Here is a 19,388-nt window from a genome sequence, read left to right on the forward strand (position 1 = left end):
TAACACACAAGGCGGGTATGATGATTACACCCTCAGTCACATTATCTTATTGATCAGCAAAAAAGATAATTTCAAAACTGTTTCTAACCTTTCACAGAGTGTTACTTGTAGCTTCCTCTATCGGCCTCCCTGCAGAAGGCTTTACAGGTGGTTGAGGAAGGTAGTGCACAAGGTTTCATATCTAGGGGATAGGGTGAGCATTGATGGGCCTGAAGGCTTTTTATTTCTGATGCTAATGTTGATGAGCCCAAGACCTGAATCCTGCTCCCAGATCTAGGGAGGCTGTTCTGGCACTTCTCTTGCACTCCTGGATAGGATACAAGAACAAGCTTGCCTCATGGGCAATCCTTTTCTAAAGTTTTTCTTTTTTTTTTCCTTTCCCTCTCTCTTACTCTGCTCTCTCCCGCTCTCATTCTTGTGTTTGCACATTCTCTCTCTCTCTCGTTTTCTTTCTTGCATTCCCTCTCTCCTTTCACTCTTCTTCTCTCTTCCGTGCTAATTGTCTTATTCATTTTTACTATCTCTCTTGCCCACCCGACACAGCCTTTCTTGTTCCAATTTTATCAGTAGTACTTTGGGTGTTGTTCATTTATTCCTTCTAAGCTTCAAATACACCGTCCTGCAGGCTTCCCCTCCTTGCTGTATCCTCAGTGTGTCGAATTGAAGCCTCGTTGTACTGTATCCTACACTATACTTTTCTAGGACATCAAAACTATGGAACTGCTCACCTCCCTCTGTCTTCCCTTCCTCCTATTGGCTTTTAAAACCCATGCTTGGTTCTTGATTTATTTTGTCATCTTCCCTCCTCACCTCTGGTGGCGTCTTGCACTGTGGGCCATGGCCTTTCGCCCAGAATTCTCAAAATTAAATAAAAAAATAGACAGCCCAATCTTGTGTTCGCTGATTTTCTTCTTTCCTTCAGGCACTGAAAGCGCTGCAGGAAATGAGCTCCTGCCCCAGTTTCACGTCGCAGTCTTCGATGTTCTCTCACACAACCCCTCGCAAGGCGAAGCGTATTCCAGTGCAAGCTTTTGAGGTAATGACCTGCTGCATTTTCTCGGAGATTGGTGCGCAGCAAATCCCTGTGACGGTCAATTCTGTTTTTCACCAAAAAGTTACATATTTGGTGGTGGTGGGAGGAGGGTATAGTTCGTTTACACACCCATTACTGGAAGTTAAGCTAAACCTTTATAAGTCATTGGTTATGCCTCAGCTGGGCCCCACACTTTAGGAAGGATGTCAAGGCCTTGGAGAGGGTGCAGAGGAGATTTACTAGAATGCTACCAGGGACTTCAGTTATGTGGCGAGACTAGAGAAGCTGGGATTTTCTCCTCCGAGCAGAGGAGGTTAAGGGGGGATTTAATTAGAGATGTTCAAAATTATGAAGGGTATTGATAGAGTAGATAGGGGGAAACTGTTTCCAGTGGCGGGAAGGTCGGTCAGCATCGGACACAGATTTAAGATAATTGTCAAAACAACCAGGGCGCAGATGAGAATATTTTTTTTTATACACAGCGAGTTATGATCTGGAACGCACAGCCTGAAAAGGTGGTGGAAGCAGATTCAATAGTAACTTTCAAAAGGAAATTGGATATAAACTTGAAAAGGGCAAATTTTCAGGGCTAAGGGGAAAGATCAGGGGAGTGGGACTAATTGGATAGCTCTTTCAAAAAGCCGGCATATGCACGATGGACCGAATGGCCTCCTTCTGTGCTGTACGATTCTATGACATGCTTTCAGAGGTGGGTTAAATACAGGGTTGGACCTTAACCTAGCGGAGGGTGATGAAAGGCAAGTGTGGGCCGTTCTGTTACATCTCCAAACCAGCTGGAGCTGCTCGTCATCCTGTACCTTCAGCTGGGGAACAGTATGCGGCATGGCAAATGGACAAGATTCATTTCAAGTGTGTTCTGAAGAGGTTTTCTCCCAAACGTTAACTAAGCTTTAAAGCTGAACACAGCTGGTTGAAATTTTATGTCGCCTGGATTAAGGAAGTAAAAAAACAACTGTATTTTGTTCGACATGTGCTGCTTCCTTAGGATATGAAGGTTTAAGTGCCCTGTTTTTATATTTTAATGCTTTAGTTGCCCCAGTTACGTAGATGACCGTGATCATCGCACTTGTTTTCGGAGAGTTGGAGCTGTTGGAATTGGTGTTCGATGGCAGAGGGCTGGATGCTAGGTCCACCAGCAATCTGTATTCTTAGAATAATGTGTATGGCAGCTTAGCACCCAGCACAGTGTCAGTCAGGGGGTGGAGCGGGGAGTGTGGACTTGGCGCCCTGAACTCCCTTACGTTGTCCTTTACATCTTTTGTATGTGCCTCACGTCTCCAGGCACTAGCAGGGGAACGATGGGACAGCTGTGTAAAATAAACCCAGATACATTTAAATGTCATTTTATTTTAACTTGTATACAAAAAGAAAGAACTTCCATTTCTGTAGCGCCTTTCACGAGCTCCAAACATCCCAAAGTACTTTTTGAAGTGTACTCACTGTTGCCATGTAGGAAAACTGGCAGCCAATTTGCGCACAGCAAGGTCCCACAAACAGAAATGTGATAATGACCAGATAATCTGTGTTAGTGATGTTGGGTGAAGGATAAATATTGGTCAGGACACTGGGGAGAACTCCCCTGCTGCTCTTCGAATAAGTGCCCTGGGATCTTTTACATCCACCTGAGGGGGCCGACGGGGCCTCGGTTTAATGTCTCATCCGAAAGACGGCACTCCCGACGGTGCAGTACTCCCTCACTACTGCACCGGGAGTGTCCGCCCCACTTCATCTCCAGAGTGGGTCTCGAACCCACGACCTTCTGACTCAGAGGCATGAGGGCTACCCCCTGAGCCATGGCTGACGCACAAAGGGTAAAAGAAAAAAAAAATGATCACAGTCTTCGTATCTTAGACAGTGATCTGAACACTTCTTTTTTTTCCTCAGGTGAAATTGGATGTGAACCTGACTGATTTAACGAAGATTGGTAAATCACAGAAGTACTCGCTCAGTGTCGATGTGGACGGGGGGAAGTTGGTGGTACTGAAGAAATCCAAAGACACGCAGGAGGACTGGAACACTTTTACACATGACAAGAGTAAGGAGGAAGCATACTCCCACTATTCATTCTGTGCTGTGAGATTTGTGTGGTGTTTGGGACCAAGCATATTGACACTATCCTACCTGCATAAGGTTGCTACAATGAACCGTGTAGTAAATGTTTGATACTATGTTGAGTAAGTTGTTTGGTATGAAATTGATACATTCCCTGTATAACAAACCTTTGTGTGTAAATTTTTGTGCTGTGGTACATTAATGCTGGAGAATGGAACGTACCAAACACTCCCAGGTCATGTGGAGCATAGATGAGATGCAGGGAGAAATACAGAGTAAAGCTCCCTCTACACCGTCCCATCAAACACTCCCAGGGCAGGTACAGCACGGGTTAGATACAGAGTAAAGCTCCCTCTACACCGTCCCATCAAACACTCCCAGGGCAGGTACAGCACGGGTCAGATACAGAATAAAGCTTCCTCTACACTGTCCCATCAAACACTCCCAGGGCAGGTACAGCACGGGTTAGATACAGAGTAAAGCTCCCTCTACACTGTCCCGTCAAACACTCCCAGGGCAGGTACAGCACAGGTTAGATACAGAGTAAAGCTCCCTCTACACTGTCCCGTCAAACACTCCCAGGGCAGGTACAGCACATTAGATAGAACGCAGCCAACTCTTCCCCAACCCCTCCCCCTCCCCCCCCACCACCCTACCACCTCACTAGCCCAAAGTGACTGAACATAGAACCTTCCTGATCTGGTTTGGTTACAGGAGGAGGCCATTCAGCCTGTTGAGTCTTTTCCACCATTCAATTAGATCGTAGATGATCTGTACCTCAACTCCATTTACCCGCCTTTGCTCTATATCCCATGATAACCTTACCTAACAAAAATCTATCAATCTCAATCATGAAAACTCCGTTGGCCCCCAGCATCCAAGGGCTTTTGGGGGAGCGAGTTCCAGGTTTCCACTACCCTTTCTGTGAAACCATGCTTCCTGATTTGGCTGAGCTCTAATTTCAAGATTGTGCCCGCTTTTTCTGGATGCCCCCACCAAAGGAAATAGTTTTCCTTTTTATAAATGTTGCTGAAGCCACAAAATCAATCCTGGAAAGTGCTGATCCCTCCACCACGATTTGCTTGCGTTTTTTTCTTCTTACCCCAGCTTGCTGCCCTTCGATGAGGGAATTTCTGTTGCCGTCTCAGTGACACTGTAATCTTTGAAGTTTGCAGTCTGTAATTAGAAACAGTACCGTGAATGGCTTAAGTGGAGGGGAGCTGCTTTAGTGTGGGAAGAGGCTTTGTGCAAATGGTGCTGTGTAAACATTCCTCTGGGTTTTTTTTGTTGCAAAGACTTCACTGCGTGGATGAAAATGAAAGCTTCAACTCTGTGGGGGAGCTCGAGTTCACGACGAGGGCCGTTAACATTGAGTACTGTTAGATCGTTGGCTCGCAATCACTGATCGAAATAGTGCCGGATGTAGTTTGCCTACATCCTGAGGGCGAAATGATGGCAAGGCTGCATTTATTACCCAGCTAAGATGTGCTAGGCCACCATGTATAGAATCATGGAATGATACGACACAGGAGGAGGCCATTCGGCCCGTCGTGCCTGTGCCGGCCTTTGAAAGAGCTATCCGATTAGTCCCTCTCCCCCTGCTCTTTCCCCATAGCCCTGTAAATTTTTCCACTTCCAGTATTTATCCAATTCCCTTTTGAAATTTCCTATTAATCTGCTTCCACCGCCCTTCCAGGCAGCGCATTCTAGATTATAACAACTCGCTGCGTAAAAAAAATTCTCCACATCTCCCCTCTGGTTCTTTTGCCAATTACCTTAAATCTGTGTCCTCTGGTTACCAATCCTTCTGCCAGTGGAAACAGTTTCTCCATATTTGTTCTATCAAAACCCTTCATGAGTTTGAACACCTCTATCAAATCTCCCAGTAACCTTCTCTGCTCTAAGGAGAATAACCCCAGGTTCTCCTGTCTCTCCTCATAACTGAAGTCCCTTATCCCTGGTACCATTCTGGTAAATCTCCTCTGCACCCTCTCTAAGGCCTTGACATCCTTCCTAAAGTGTGGTGCCTAGAATTGACCACAATACTGCAGCTGGGGCCCAACCAGTGTTTTATAAAGGTTTAGCATAACTTCCTTGATTTTGTACTCTATGCCTCTATTTATAAAGCCAAGAATATAAAGTCAGGGGACAGGCAGCAGAATGGATAGCAAGTTGGCTACTAAACAGAAAGCAGAGAGTAGGGGTTAAGGTTAGCTACTCAGACTGGTGGGAAGTGGTGTTCCACAGGGATCGGTGCTGGGACCATTGTTGTTCACAATCAACGATTTGGATTCGAGAATCGGAAGTACAACTTCAAAATTTACAGACGATACGAAATTCGGGGGTGTATTTAATACAAAGAAAGAATGCGTTAAAATGCAAGAGGACATTAATAAACTTGCAGAATGGGCGTGTAATTGGCAAATGAATTTCAATATAGGTAAGTGTGAGGTGGTGCATTTTGATAGGAAGACTAAGGAGGCCACATACTGCTTGGATAATAAGAGGCTAAATGGGGTAGAGGAGCAAAGGTATCTAGGAATACAGATACACAAATCACTAAAAGTAGCGATGCAGGTTAATAAGGCCATAAAAACGGCAAACAAAGCACATTTCTAGAGGGATAGAATTGAAAAGCAGAGAAGTTGCATTAAACTTGTATATTGAACCTTGGTTAGACTGCACTTGGAGTATTGTGCACAGTTGTGGTCTCCATATTATAAAAGGGATATAGAGGCACTAGAAAAGGTGTAAAAATGATTCACACAGATGGTACCAGAACTGAGAGTATATACTTATCAAAAAAGACTAAACAGTCTGGGGCTCTTGTCTCTAGAAAAGAGAAGGCTGAAGGGTGACATGATTGAGGCTTTTTAGATAATGAAAGGGTTTGATGGGGTAGACGTAGAGAAAATAATATTTAATATTTCCACTTTTGGAGAGTCCAAAACTAGAGGTCATCAATATAAGATTGTGACTAATAAATCCAATAGGGAATTCAGGAGCTGTTCTTCGAGCCGGCACGGACACGATGGGCCGAATGACCCCCTTCTGTGCTGTATCTTTTCTATGGTTCTAGAAGAAACTTCTTTACTCAGAGTTGTGAGAATGTGGAACTTGCTACCACAAGGAGTAGTTAAGGCAAATAGCATAGATGCATTTAAGGGGAAGCTAGATAAGCACACGAAGGAGAAAAGAATAGAAAGGCATGCTGAAAAACGTAGATTAAATAGTGAAGGAGGAGGCTCGTGTGGAACATAAACACCGGCATAGACCAGTTGTGCCGAATGGCCTGTTTCTGTGCTGTAGACTCGATGTAAGAATGCTGTATGCCATTTTAACAGCCTTCTCAACTTGTCCTGCCTCCATCAAAGTCTCTCTGTTCCTGCACCCCCTTTAAAATTACACCATTTAGTTTATATTGCCTCGCCTCGTTCTTCCTACGGAAATGAATCACTTCACACTTCTCTGTGTAAATGTCACCTGCCATGCGTGTGCCCATTTCACCAGTCCGTCTATGTCCTCCTGAAGTCTGTTACTATCCTCCTCACTGTTTACTCCATTTCCAAGTTTCATGACATCTGCAAACTTTGAAATTATACCCTGTATACCCAAGTCCAGGTCATCAATGTATATCAAAAAGAGCAGTGGTCCTAATAACAACCCCTGAGGGACACCATTGTATACTTCCCTCCAGTCTGAAAAACAAACGTTCACCACCACTCTCTGCTTTCTGTCCCTTCGTCAATTTTGTATCCATGCAGCTACTACTGCCCCTTTAATCCCATGGGCTTCAGTTTTGCACACAATAGACAGTTCCAGTCTATTGTGTGTAAGTTCATCAAACACCTTTTGAAAGTTCATTTACACATTAACCGCACTACCCTCATCAACCCTCTCCGTTACGTCGTGAAAGAACTCAAATCAAGTTAGTCAAACGTGATTTGCATTTAACAAATCCTTGCTGGCTTTCATTTATTAACCCATATTTTTCCAAGTGCCAATTCATTTTGTCCCAGATTATTGTCTCAAAGTTTCCCCACCACTGTCGTTCGGCTGACTGGCCTGTAATTGCCAGGTTTATTCCTCTCTGGCTTTTTGAACAGGGGTGTAATCCTCCAGTCCTCTGGCACCATTCCCGTACCTTTGGAGGATTGGAAGATTGTGGCCAGAGCCTCCGCAGTTTGCACCCTTACTTCCCTGTAGTGTGGACTAGAGGCGCAAGTGGGCCAGATTGAGTAAGGACATTTCGTTCGTTACTTAATAACAGTCTAACAGCTTTCATGGTTTTTTTGTTGTTGGTGCCTGCCCACAAATTACCAGATTTGTTGCATTCAATTTCAAAACTTGTCTCTGGGTTGGTAGTAGAATCATAACCACTACACTACTGTACCCTGGCCCAGGGTTGCTGAGGCCAATTGTACCACCCTCCTAGTACTACCCTGGCTAACTCAGCTCAAGCTAGTTGAATGATTAAACAAACCTGTTACAGTTGGATGCCAAAGATCCCTTGGCAGTACTGGAAGAGGAGCAGTGGAGTATCAGTTCCTATCAGCAACTTGAGATATCTGTAAATCAATAGGAACATAGATTTAAGCTGATTGGCCGACGGATTTGAGGGGACATGAGGAAAAACTTTTTTACCCAGAGGGTGGTGGGTGTATGGAATTTGCTGCCCAAATTGGTAGAGGCAGGGACCCTCAACTCTTTTTTAAAAAAAAAAAAAATACCTGGACCTGCACCTGAAGTGCTGTAAGCTGCAGGGTTACGGACCGCGTGCTGGAAGGTGGGATTAGAATGGGCACCTGGTTGTTCTTAGAGCCGGCGCGGACACGGTGGGCTGAATGGCCCCCTTCTGTGCTGTATCTTTTCTATGGTTCTAAGCTTTATACCAGGCTCCATGGTGGGTACACATGGGGCCCTCCTGGTTCAGCACACTGTCCTCTTGCCCTTGGGAGTTTGGGACCTGTCCCTTACTGATTGGACGAGCATCAGTAAAACAAACACTCCTGGAGTCATCAGTGGATTCTTTCTCTTCCTCCTCAGTTCGCCAGCTGATAAAGTCGCAGCGCGTCCACAACAAGCTGGGAATAGTGTTCGAGAAGGAAAAAGATAAAACACAAAGGAAAGATTTCATCTTTGAAACTACACGGGTGAGTTACCCAATTACAGACTTCCTGGTTGTTCTTCCTTTCCCCAAGTGTTTCAGTCCACCTTTGGAAGAAGCACACATGAGGGCCAATGCCAAAGACACATTATCCAGTTCAGATCACAAAAGGGTCCTATTGTTACACCCCTGCGATATGTTATTAAGAAGGTCAGTGTGGCCTGTTTAATTACCTTGTTACAAAAAGGGATACAGAACCAAATTGTATGGTGATTTAGATTTACTTCAAACACTTCTCTTAATAATTGCAAAACAAACGTAATTTGTGGACTCAGGTTCAGTCCCGTCTCACAGAAGTGTGAATCAGGACTCTCTCTCTCACTCTCACTCTCACTGATTTGATTGAAGCTTTCAAGATATTAAGGGGAACTGAAAGGGTAGATAGAGAGAAACTATTTCTGCTGGTTGGGGAGTCTAGGACTAGGGGACATAACCTAAAAATTAAAGCCAGGACTTTCAGGAGTGCAGTTAGGAAACACTCCTACACGCAAAGGGTGGTAGAAGTTTGGAACTCTCTTCCGCAAACGGCAGTTGATGCTAGCTCAATTGCTAATTTTAAATCTGAGATTGATAGATTTTAGTTAACCAAAGGTATTGAGGGATATGGGGCTAAGGCGGATATTTGGAGATAGGTCACAGATCAGCCATGATCTCATTGAATGGTGGAACAGGCTCAAGGGGCTAAATGGCCTCCTCCTGTTCCTATTTTCCTATATTCCTTTAAAATATTGAGATTGCAATTTGAGGCTGTCGATTTAAAATAAAATCAGCAAGTAACCTTGATTTCAACAACAAAAAAAAATTCTAAACCAAAACAACTGGGAATAGGGTTAAAGTTGATAATTCTTTATAAAAGTTTTTCAAAGCATTTTCGGCAGTGACCGTGTCAAAGTCTTCAAAAATTGAGTTTTTTCTTCCTCTTTCAGAAACGAGAGGCATTTTGCCAACTCCTGCAGCTGATGAAGAACAAACATTCCAAGCAGGATGAACCGGACATGATTTCAGTCTTCATTGGCACATGGAACATGGGTAAGAACGAGAGAAAACTCACCTGGCATTTTATCCAGGCCGGCCCCCGACTTCTCACTTGGGTCAACTTGACTCAGTCGGTGCACAAGCTCCCCTGAGTCAGTAGGTTGTGGGTTCAAGTCCCACTCCATAGACTTGAGCACATAATCCAGACTGACACTCCAGCTCAGTACTGAACGAGCGCTGCACTGCCGGAGGTGCCATCTTTCGGATGAGATGTTAAACCGAGGCCCCGTCTGCCCTCTCAGGTGGACGTAAAGGATCCCATGGCCACTCTTTGAAGAAGAGCAGGGGAGTTCTCCCCGGTGTCTTGGGCCAATATTTATCCCGCAAACAACATCACTAAAAAACAGATTATCTGCCCATTATCGCGTTGCTGTTTGTGGGACCTTGCTGGGTGCAAATTGGCTGCCACATTTCCCACGTTACAACAGTGACTGCACTTCAAAAAGTACTTCGTTGGCTGTAAAGCACGTTGAGATGTCCTGAGGTCGTGAAAGCCGTCATATAAATGCAAGTCATTTTTATTTTTATTTTCTTTCAGTTGATAATTCTCACTCCTCTAAATCATAAGATTGTGGGTGCAAGCCTCAACCAGACTGGAGCTCGTATCTTGGTGTGGGGGTGGGGGGATGCTGCATTCACAGAAATCTCATCCTACCAATGAGAAGCACCAGATCAGGAGTCTCGGTTTAAGAATATTATATCTGAAACGTTTGGGGATGTTTCTCGGATGTCATCATAGTAGGTACAGCACAGGAGGATGCCATTCAGCCCATCCTGCCTGTGCTGGCTCTTTGAAAGAGTGATTCAATTAGTCCCCCTTCCCCTGCTCTTTGCCATAACCCTGTAAATTTTCCCCCTTGAATTATTTATTGAAAGTTACTGTTGAATCTGCTTCCACCATTCTTTCAGACAGTGCATCCCAGATCATTATCCGGTGCTTTTCTTCCAATGCTGTAAACGGGAAGCAGGGAAATCTTTGTAGCAATGGTTTCACCAATTGATGAAAATTGGAGATTCTCTGGAACGTGCCAGTGAAGCTGGCACAAGTAAAAGGTCACTAGCTCTTTGCAGTTAGCCCGCGTTACTCGTAATACAGCCTGAGGCCATTTCGACGAGCTGCCCTTCACCTCCGACTCCCCTTTCAAAAAGGATGCGATTGGGGTAACTCAGGAAACTATAGGCCAGCTACCTCAGCTGTTGCTAAACGACTGGAGTCTGTAACATCAGATGAAATTACTAAACACTTGGAGAAACAGTAAATCAGGGCAAATCAGCATGAATTTCTAAAGGCAAATCATGCTTGGCCAACCACCTCGGATTATTGAAGAAAGAACAGGACTGCGTCGAGGAGACAGTTAACCCAGCTTTGATACAGCAAGTGAAAAGGGTCCATTAAGAAAGAACTTGCATTTATATAGTGTCTTTCATGGCCTCAGGATGTCCCGAAGCGTTTTACAGCCAATGAAGTACTTTTTTTTTTAAAATGTAGCCACCGTTGTAATGCAGGAAACACAGCAGCCAATTTGCGCGCAGCAAGATCCCATAAACAGCAATGTGGTAATGACCAGACAACCTGTTTTTAGTGATATTGCTCGCGGGATAAATATTGGCCCGGGGCACTGGGGAGAACTCCCCTGCTCCTCATCGAAATAGTGCTGTGGGATCTTTTACACCCACCTGAGGGGGCAGATGGGGCCTTGGTTTATCGTCTCAATGAATAATATTTTCAAAAAAATGTTAATGGCTGTTCAAAAATAATTCTCAAACAAATTTCTCTCTTTTTTAAAAAAAAAACAAACACACGAATAGGAAGTGCCCCCCCTCAGAAAAGCATGGCGGCCTGGCTAGTGTCGAAGGGCCTTGGGAAAACATTGGACGAGACCACAGTCACCATTCCACACGACATCTACGTTATCGGGACTCAGGAAAACTCTGTAGCGGACAAGGAGTGGGTGGACTTCGTACGGGGCAGTTTGAAAGAATGTACTGACCTAGACTTCAAACCGGTACGGTGTATTGTGTGTTGTCCTATGAGGTTCAACTTGCCCTCATGGGTGGAGGGGAGAGCAGTGGCAGAGTTGGGTTGGGGGGTGGTGAATGTGGGGGAGGGGGTTGTCGGAGGACTGATGACACTTTTCTTCCCTTCCCTCCCCCCAAACATTTTGTGTTCGGCCAAAGCAGCTTTGGGAGACCGCCTCCATTTCGCTCCCAGGAAGCTCTATCCCCTTGTCATTGTCCTCCAGGTTCGGCTTATAAGCCGATATGGATCCGGCATCAGCCTTCGCCCCAGCCCCAGGCGGGGCAAAGTGTTGGGGTCAAGGAGGGGGAAGAAGGGGATCATTGTTACTTGTATCCATGTGCTTTAAATCAATTAGTGTTAATTGTATTCAGGTGGTGGTATCAACTGGGACTCTCATATCCATTTATAGTGTGGAGATGCCGGTGATGGACTGGGGTTGACAATTGTAAACAATTTTACAACACCAAGTTATAGTCCAGCAATTTTATTTTAAATTCACAAGCTTTCGGAGGCTACCTTCTTCTTCGATGTTCACCTGAGGAAGAAGGTAGCCTCCGAAAGCTTGTGAATTTAAAATAAAATTGCTGGACTATAACTTGGTGTTGTAAAATTGTTTACAAGCCATTTATAGGAGGGAGCTTATCTCGGGGAATCTCTGAGAATAAAGGCTTGGAAGCAACTGAAGACTAGGCTCTAGTATTCTATCCTTCACCACCTGGCTATCCAATTTATTACAATCGTAGGAGTAGAGAGAATGCACAGGAGGAAAACTGAAAGGAGAGGAGTGGTGGGGAAAGGGGAAGGGCAATATAACTTTCCAGTCAAAATCCTGGATAATTATTTTTTACACAAATGAGAAAATTGCTCCTAACTTGGAAATTTCAGGTGTTGCTGAGCCATATAGATGAGGAAGGTCTGAGCTTCGACCTCTGCTCTGTGCTGAGTTAGCTGATCTCAGCGGCACCGGTAATAGGGGGAGAAAATTCATCCAGGGCTGCAGCTCCTGATAGCTGTTTGACAGCCACCTCTGGAAAACGCACAGACAGGATTAGGTTCACTCGTGTCCTTGAGGGAAGGGAACCTGCCACTTCTGCTTGGCCTACGTGTGACTCCAGTCCCACACAATAGTCATTGACTCTTGATGCCCTCTGACCTGGCCTAACAAACCACTCTATTAGGAGCATAGTAACAGGAGGATGCTATTCAGCCCCCCGAGCCTGTTCTGCCATTCAATTAACTCAGGGCTGATCTGTTTAAAACTCTATTTACCCGCACTGGCTCTGAACAAAAATCTATCAATCTCAGTTGTGAAATTTTCAATTGACCCCCCAACATCCACAGTTTTTTGGGGGAGAGAGTTCCAGATTCCCACTCCCCTTTGTGTGAAGAAGTGCTTCCTGACATCACCCCTGAACGGCCGAGCTCTAATTTTAAGGTTTCTCTCTATCTACCCTATCAAATCCTTCAGTCATCTTAAACACCTCAATTAGATCACTCATTATTCTTCTATACTCAAGGGAATACAAGCTCAGTCTGTGCAACCTGTCCTCGTAATTTAACCCACCACTGAGGCCAGTGCATCCTTCCTGAGGTACGGTGCCCAGAACAGAGCACAGTTGTCAGGGCAACTAGGAATAGGCAATAAATGTGGCTTTGCCATTGTCCCCACATCCCCAGAACAAATTTTTCAAAAGTGGTACCCATCTGTGGCCTGGAAGAGACATCTCCTAGATAGCTTACCCATTGTCAGCCTGGATATGTTGCTGGCACTGTTGCCTCAGATTCAGGAGACTGGGGTTGAAACCCCATTCCAGTACTTGATCACACAATCAAAGTCTATGTTTAAATTTGTAGTTCCCTATGAGAATAGAGTTGTTTGCATAGTAACTGGGTTTGTTTGTTGGCAGATTGCAATGCAGTCGCTTTGGAATATTAAAATTGCAGTCCTGGTTAAGCCGGAGCACGAGAACCGGATCAGCCACATCAGTACCTCGAGTGTGAAGACCGGAATAGCTAATACGTTGGGTAGGTAACCAAGCGATCCCAGCAGCTAGGCCTGTTAACCTAATGGTCATTGGTGATGAAAACAACAACTTTCATTTATATAGTGCCTTTAGCGTCGTAAAATGTCCCAAGGCGCTTCACAGGAGCGATTATCAAACAGAATTTGACACCAAGCCACATAAGGAGATATTAGGACAGGTGACCAAAAGCTTGGTCAAAGAGGTAGGTTTAAGGAACGTCCTAAAGGGTGAAGAGATTTAGGGATAGCATACCAGAACATAGGGCCTAGGCAGCAGAAGGCATGGCCGCCAATGGTGGAGTGAAGAAAATCGTGGAAAGCTCTGGAATTCCCTCCCGAAACCTCTCCGCCTCTCTCTCCTTTAAGATGCTCCTTAAAACCTACCTCTTTAACCAAACTTTTGGCCGCCTGTCCAAATATCATCTTATGTGGCTCGGTGACAAATGTTGTCTGATAATCGCTCCTGTGAAGCACCTTGGGACATTTTACTATGTTAAAGGTGCTATATAAATGCAAGCTGATGTACTTTCACACGATGAGCACCGTGTGCAAACGTCATTTGCTAAAAGTATTTCTCCGTTATGCACAGGAAACAAAGGCGCTGTTGGTGTTTCTTTTATGTTCAATGGAACTTCGTTTGGATTCGTCAACTGCCACTTAACGTCTGGTAATGAGAAGACTGCGAGGTAGGTGTAATCAGTAAGATTCTTAACAAGGAACGGTCTGGGAGAAAGGTTCCTCTGATCATTGCGTTAGGAGCATCGTAAACTCTGAGAGAAGATTCTCTCTGGTCACTGTGTTCGTAACATCTTAAAAAATTTCCATGTCCGTTTTTTTCCAGTAAAAGCATTATGCAGGAGTAAGTTTTTGCAGGAATAACGAACATAGAAAATCTTCCTGCTGTATTTATTGTGTCACTGACGCACAGCGACCAGAGGAAATCTTTCCCCCGGTGGTCTCCTCGCCTGGCTGCAATGAAGAAAAAACACGATTGCTCGACTTTTGAAAAGAAACACAGAAAATGTTAAAAATATGCAGCAGGTCCATCAGTGTCTGACACTCGATGGAGAGTGCCCACTGAAATGTTAATCTCTCTTTTTAAGGTGCTGACAGTCCTACTGTGTATTTCCAATATTTTCTGCTTTTATTTCAGCTTGGTTGTGCCTGCATTTTCGTCCATATAACCCCACTCCAGCACAAAATCCAGGCTGACACTCCCAGTGCAGTACTGAGGGAGTGCTGCATTGTCAGAGGTGTCGTCTTTCAGTTGAGACGTTAAACCGAGGCTCCGTCTGCCCCCTCAGGTGGATGTAAAAGATCCTACAGCCACTATTTCGAAGAAGAGCAGGGGATTTTTCCCGGTGTCCTGGACCACTATTTATCCGTCAACCAACATCACTAAGAACAGATTACCTGGTCATTATCCCATTGTGGGATCTTGCTGTGTGCAAATTGGCTGCAGTGTTTCCCTACATTACAACAGTGACTACATTTCAGAAGTACTTCATTGGCTGTAAAGTTGCTATATAAATGCAAGTTCGTGTTCCTTTCTTTATGGTAAATCCAGAAATTTGCTTTAACCTGTATTGCAAGAGTAGGACAAGAGGATAGAGGTTCAAATTAGTGAAAGGTAATTTAGGGCATATGCCAGGAAATTCTTCACACCAGAATTGAGCAACACGCAGAATGGATTTCCAGATAGAATATTGGAGGCCTAATCAATAATCAGTTGGATGCTGCAATAGAGGACTTTAGATTCTTAGTAAGATGGGCTGAATAATCTTGCTCACCCATAATTATCACGTGCACCCAGCTCCTTCTGATCGAGAGATGAGAGAGCTCGCAACTAAATCAAACTGGTTCATTGAGACAATGGCAAGGCATCGTGAATCAGGAGCATAGATGAAGAGGATTTTCTTGAAGAATGTTCATCTGAGCGCAGTTTTGTGCCCATCCAGGACGAGAGGGGTTAATTGTGTTTTGGATGTTATAGCAGCCAGTGGGGGAAAGTGCGGAGCTGCAGTTTGGTTGGGCTGTTCTGATATGCCGGGCCACCAAACTCCTTTAGGATCTTGTATCGTATTTCCTCGCTGCAAATTTTCGCATGGTGAAGCTCTGATCCATTTGTCTGTTTAAGGCATTTGGTGGTGCTGAGGGGGGAGTTTGTAGCCTTACTTGGAGCACCAATCAATCCCATTCACAGGAAAGGGAGGCTTTATTTGGTTCGGGAGGAAAAATTAAGTTGGGAGTGGAGCGAGAGCAGTGAACCAGAAAAAAAAAACTTCTTTTTCCAATCCTGTTTCTCACACGCAGACGGAATCAGAATTACTTGGATATCCTGCGGTTACTTTCTCTCGGTGACAAGCAGCTGAGTTCATTTGACATCTCGTTACGGTTCACGCATCTCTTCTGGTTTGGGGACCTCAATTATCGGCTGGACATGGAGCTGCAGGTAGGTGACATTGCAGTACTGCGAGTTGAGAGCTCCCCTGTTCCTCTTTTCTCTCCCAAAGGCACTAACTCATTCAGGGGTAACAGATGCACAGGCATTGGGCACTCTGCATCTTGCCCAACTGGCTGTTATATATAAGCCTAGGCAGTGGGTTTTAGCTGGCTATTCGACCACACGAGGCATTACAGCCATTCTGATCCTATCCTGGTACAATTTAACCACGAGGCATCATTTCAACTCTGATCCTGAACTCTCACAATGTCCACATTGCATGCACTTTCTGCCAGGGAAATGTGGCTGATTTTTTAATAAAAATGTAATTCCATTTTGCCCACCCCCAGCCCAGAAACGCTAACACCAATGATAGCACCCCGATCACCATACCGGCTGCTAGCTGTCTCCGCACTGGCCTGAGCTCGGGCTCAAACGTGGGGGCCCGAAGGCTCAGTTTCATACTCGGAAATTTTCTTACCAGCTGCGCCATTGGACAGAGCTCTGGCTTGGGAATGTGAATTGTAGGGCCTTCAATTTCAGCTCAGCTCTCTTGTTCTCAAACGTGTTGTTCAGACTGCAAGCCGATATGTGGTCCCATTACTGAGATTGATACTGAGGTGGGTTTGGCCTTACCCGGACTGTCTAAAAGATCTGGACTCTTGCACCAACAAAAGACACCCTTTTATTAAGAAGCTACGTCCAAACAGAAATTGCGTCACAATGTTGTGGTGCAAGGGAGAGCCACTCACAGGCCTATATTCCATGTTCTGTGGAGACCCAGGGAGGTGGTCAGTCTTGGGTCGGGGGGGGGGGGGATTTCACACCATGTGTCACCCTTCGAGTGTCAGCTGTGGCTCAGTGGGTAGCACTCTCACCTCTGAGTGAGAAGGTCATGGGTTCAAGTCCCACTGCAGAGACTTGAGTCCATAATCTAGGCTGACACTCCAGTGGAGTACTGAGGGAGTGCTGCACTGTCGGAGGTGCCATCTTTTGGATGAGGCCCCGTCTGCCCCCTCAGGTGGACGCAAAAGATCGGGGGAGTTCTCCCCGGTGAACCGGCCAATATTTATCCCTCAACCAACATCACTAAGAGCAGATGATCTGGTCATTATCTCATTGCTGTTTGTGGACCTTGCTGTGCACAAATTGGCTGCCGTGTTTCCAACAATGACTACACAAAAGTACCTCATTGGCAGTGAAGTGCTTTGGGATGTCCTGAGGTCATGAAAGGCCCTGTATAAATGCAAGTTCTTTCTTTCGCTGTACATGCAGTGGGACCTCGATTATCCCAAAGGCCTAGTGCAGGCATCCAGGCTTATTTTCACATCAGTCAGCTGAAATGCGATCGAGTGTTCCTAATTGATTTTCCACAGGCTCTGGGCTCTTGATCCAGCTGGATAAGTCATTGTCTGGACGTCAGGTACCTGATCGAATTCACTGTCTGCGCAGCTGTGATATTTAGCTTCGGATCCCTGGGAGTCCGGACTTTGGTTCTGGGACACGAGCAGGAATCAAGCTGCCAGAGTCTTACTACAATTGTACAGGGCTTTGGTGAGACCTCAACTGGAGTACTGTGAACTGTTTTGGTCTCCTTATCTAAGGAAGGATATACTTGCCTTCGGGGCGGTGCAACGAAAGTTCACTAGATTAATTCCTGGGATGAGAGGGTTGCCCTATGAGGCGAGGTTGAATAAAATGGGCCTATATTCTCTGGAGTTTAGAAGAATGAGAGGTGATCTCATTGAAACATGTAAGATTCTGAGGGGGCTTGACAGGGTAGATGCTGAGAGGTTGTTTCCCATGGCTGGAGAGTCTAGAATTAGGGGGCATAGTCGCAGGATACGGGGTCGGCCATTTAAGACTGAGATGAGGAGGAATTTCTTTACTGAGGACTGTGAATCTTTAGAATTTTCTACACCAGAGGACTGTGGATGCTGAGACGTTGACTATATTCAAGGCTGCGATAGACAGATTTCTGGACTTTAGGGGAATCAGTGGATATGGGAATCGGGCAGAAAAGTGGAGTTTAGGTCAAAGATCAGCCATGATCTGATTGAATGGCGGAGTAGGCTCGAGGGGCCATGTGGCCGACTCCTATTTCTTATGTTCTTATGTTCTTATGTAATTGTTTTCCCCCCAAAATTATTTTTTTAATGGAAAAACATGGGTCATATCTGCGCACGGTGTGCTCTTGATAAGTTTGTTATTTTCGTATCTTTGTGCTCTTCCCTTGGAGAGCAGTGTGAAGTAGTGGGAGGGTTCGCAGGCGGGTTAACAGTCTGACGTGACGTGAACACTCCTTCCATGGCCGTAACCATCTTTACACCAGTCGATAGCGGGGGGGTTAGTCCTATACAGGGGGAGGGTTTATGGGCTTCAACAATCCATACGATGAGGGGGAGAGGCACCCACGCCCACCAGACAAGAATATTCCGCTGGATGTCAACTCAGAATTCAGAGCCGACGCCCCGGCCTCCACTCGCCGGGACAGTCTGGCGCCCGATTCGAACCCAGTACCTTCTGATTCAGAGGCGGGAATGCTCCCACTGAACCAAAGGCTCACTCTCTTGATGAGGGAATTCAAATAGACCAGTCAGAGACTGCCTAGCTGCCTCCCTTGCCAGTGTTCTCCCTCTTGGTGGTTGCTGACTCTGGCTGTGCCAGGATTACACAGAGGCTACCCTGTGCATCATAAAATTAACAGTTCTTTGTACATACATCCAGAGTGTTAGATGGATATTCAACCAAGAGAAGCATCGCAGCCAGACCCAATCCTGTCCTCACCCACCATTCACACAAGTGCAGCTGCCAGGACGAATCATTGAATAGGAATCAGGAGCGGAAAACCGGTCTCATTTGTTTTTCCCCTCTTCCATAGCTCAGGGTCACTGAAGCCAATAATAGCAGCCCCCTCCCTCCTCACCCCCCACCTCCTCTTTAATCCTGAGCTGAAATCAACTGGGCTTTATAAACATAGAGTACAATAGCAAAAAAGTTATACCAGCCCTTTATAATACACTGATTAGGCCTCAGCTGGAATATTGTGTTCTGGGCGCCACACTTTAGGAAGGATGTCAAGGCCTTGGAGAGGGTGTAGAAGAGATTTACTGGAATGTTACCAGGGATAGGGGACTTCAGTGATGTGGAGAGACTGGAGAAGCTGGGGTTGTTCTCCTTAGAGCAGAGAAGGTTATGGGGAGATTTGATAGAGGTGTTCAAAACCATGAAGGGTTTTGGTAGAGTAAATAAGGAGAAACTGTTTCCAGTGGCAGAGGGGTCGATAACCAGAGGACACAGATTTAAGGTAATTGGCTAAAGAACCAGAGATGACATGAGGAAACAATTTTTACGCAGTGAATTATGCTCTGGAATGCGCTGTCTGAAAGGGCGGTGGAAACAGATTCAGTAGTAACTTTCAAGAGGGAATTGGATAAATACTCGAAGGGGAAAAATTTACAGGGTAATAGGGAAAGAGCAGGAGAATAGGGCTAATTGGATAGCTCGTTCAAAGGGCCGGCACAGGCATGATGGGCCGAATGGCCTCCTGTGCTGTACCATACTATGAACTAACTCGGCACGGACCTGGGACCT

General features: G+C 45.4%; 1 protein-coding gene across 1 annotated transcript in view; it reads left to right on the top strand.

Moving 5' to 3' along the window:
* The window catches only part of inppl1a (inositol polyphosphate phosphatase-like 1a), a 146,018-nt gene that overhangs the window by 85,100 nt on the left and 41,530 nt on the right, over nucleotides 1–19,388 (top strand). Inside the window, exons 8-15 of the mRNA XM_067985599.1 lie at nucleotides 923–1,036; nucleotides 2,939–3,089; nucleotides 8,153–8,259; nucleotides 9,200–9,302; nucleotides 11,118–11,314; nucleotides 13,236–13,353; nucleotides 13,941–14,037; nucleotides 15,665–15,803. Of these exons, the coding sequence (XP_067841700.1) occupies nucleotides 923–1,036; nucleotides 2,939–3,089; nucleotides 8,153–8,259; nucleotides 9,200–9,302; nucleotides 11,118–11,314; nucleotides 13,236–13,353; nucleotides 13,941–14,037; nucleotides 15,665–15,803 (1,026 nt within the window). The remainder of the gene's footprint in view (nucleotides 1–922; nucleotides 1,037–2,938; nucleotides 3,090–8,152; nucleotides 8,260–9,199; nucleotides 9,303–11,117; nucleotides 11,315–13,235; nucleotides 13,354–13,940; nucleotides 14,038–15,664; nucleotides 15,804–19,388) is intronic.

Source organism: Heptranchias perlo, chromosome 6 (genome assembly GCF_035084215.1).
Source record: "Heptranchias perlo isolate sHepPer1 chromosome 6, sHepPer1.hap1, whole genome shotgun sequence".
Taxonomy (NCBI): domain Eukaryota; kingdom Metazoa; phylum Chordata; class Chondrichthyes; order Hexanchiformes; family Hexanchidae; genus Heptranchias; species Heptranchias perlo.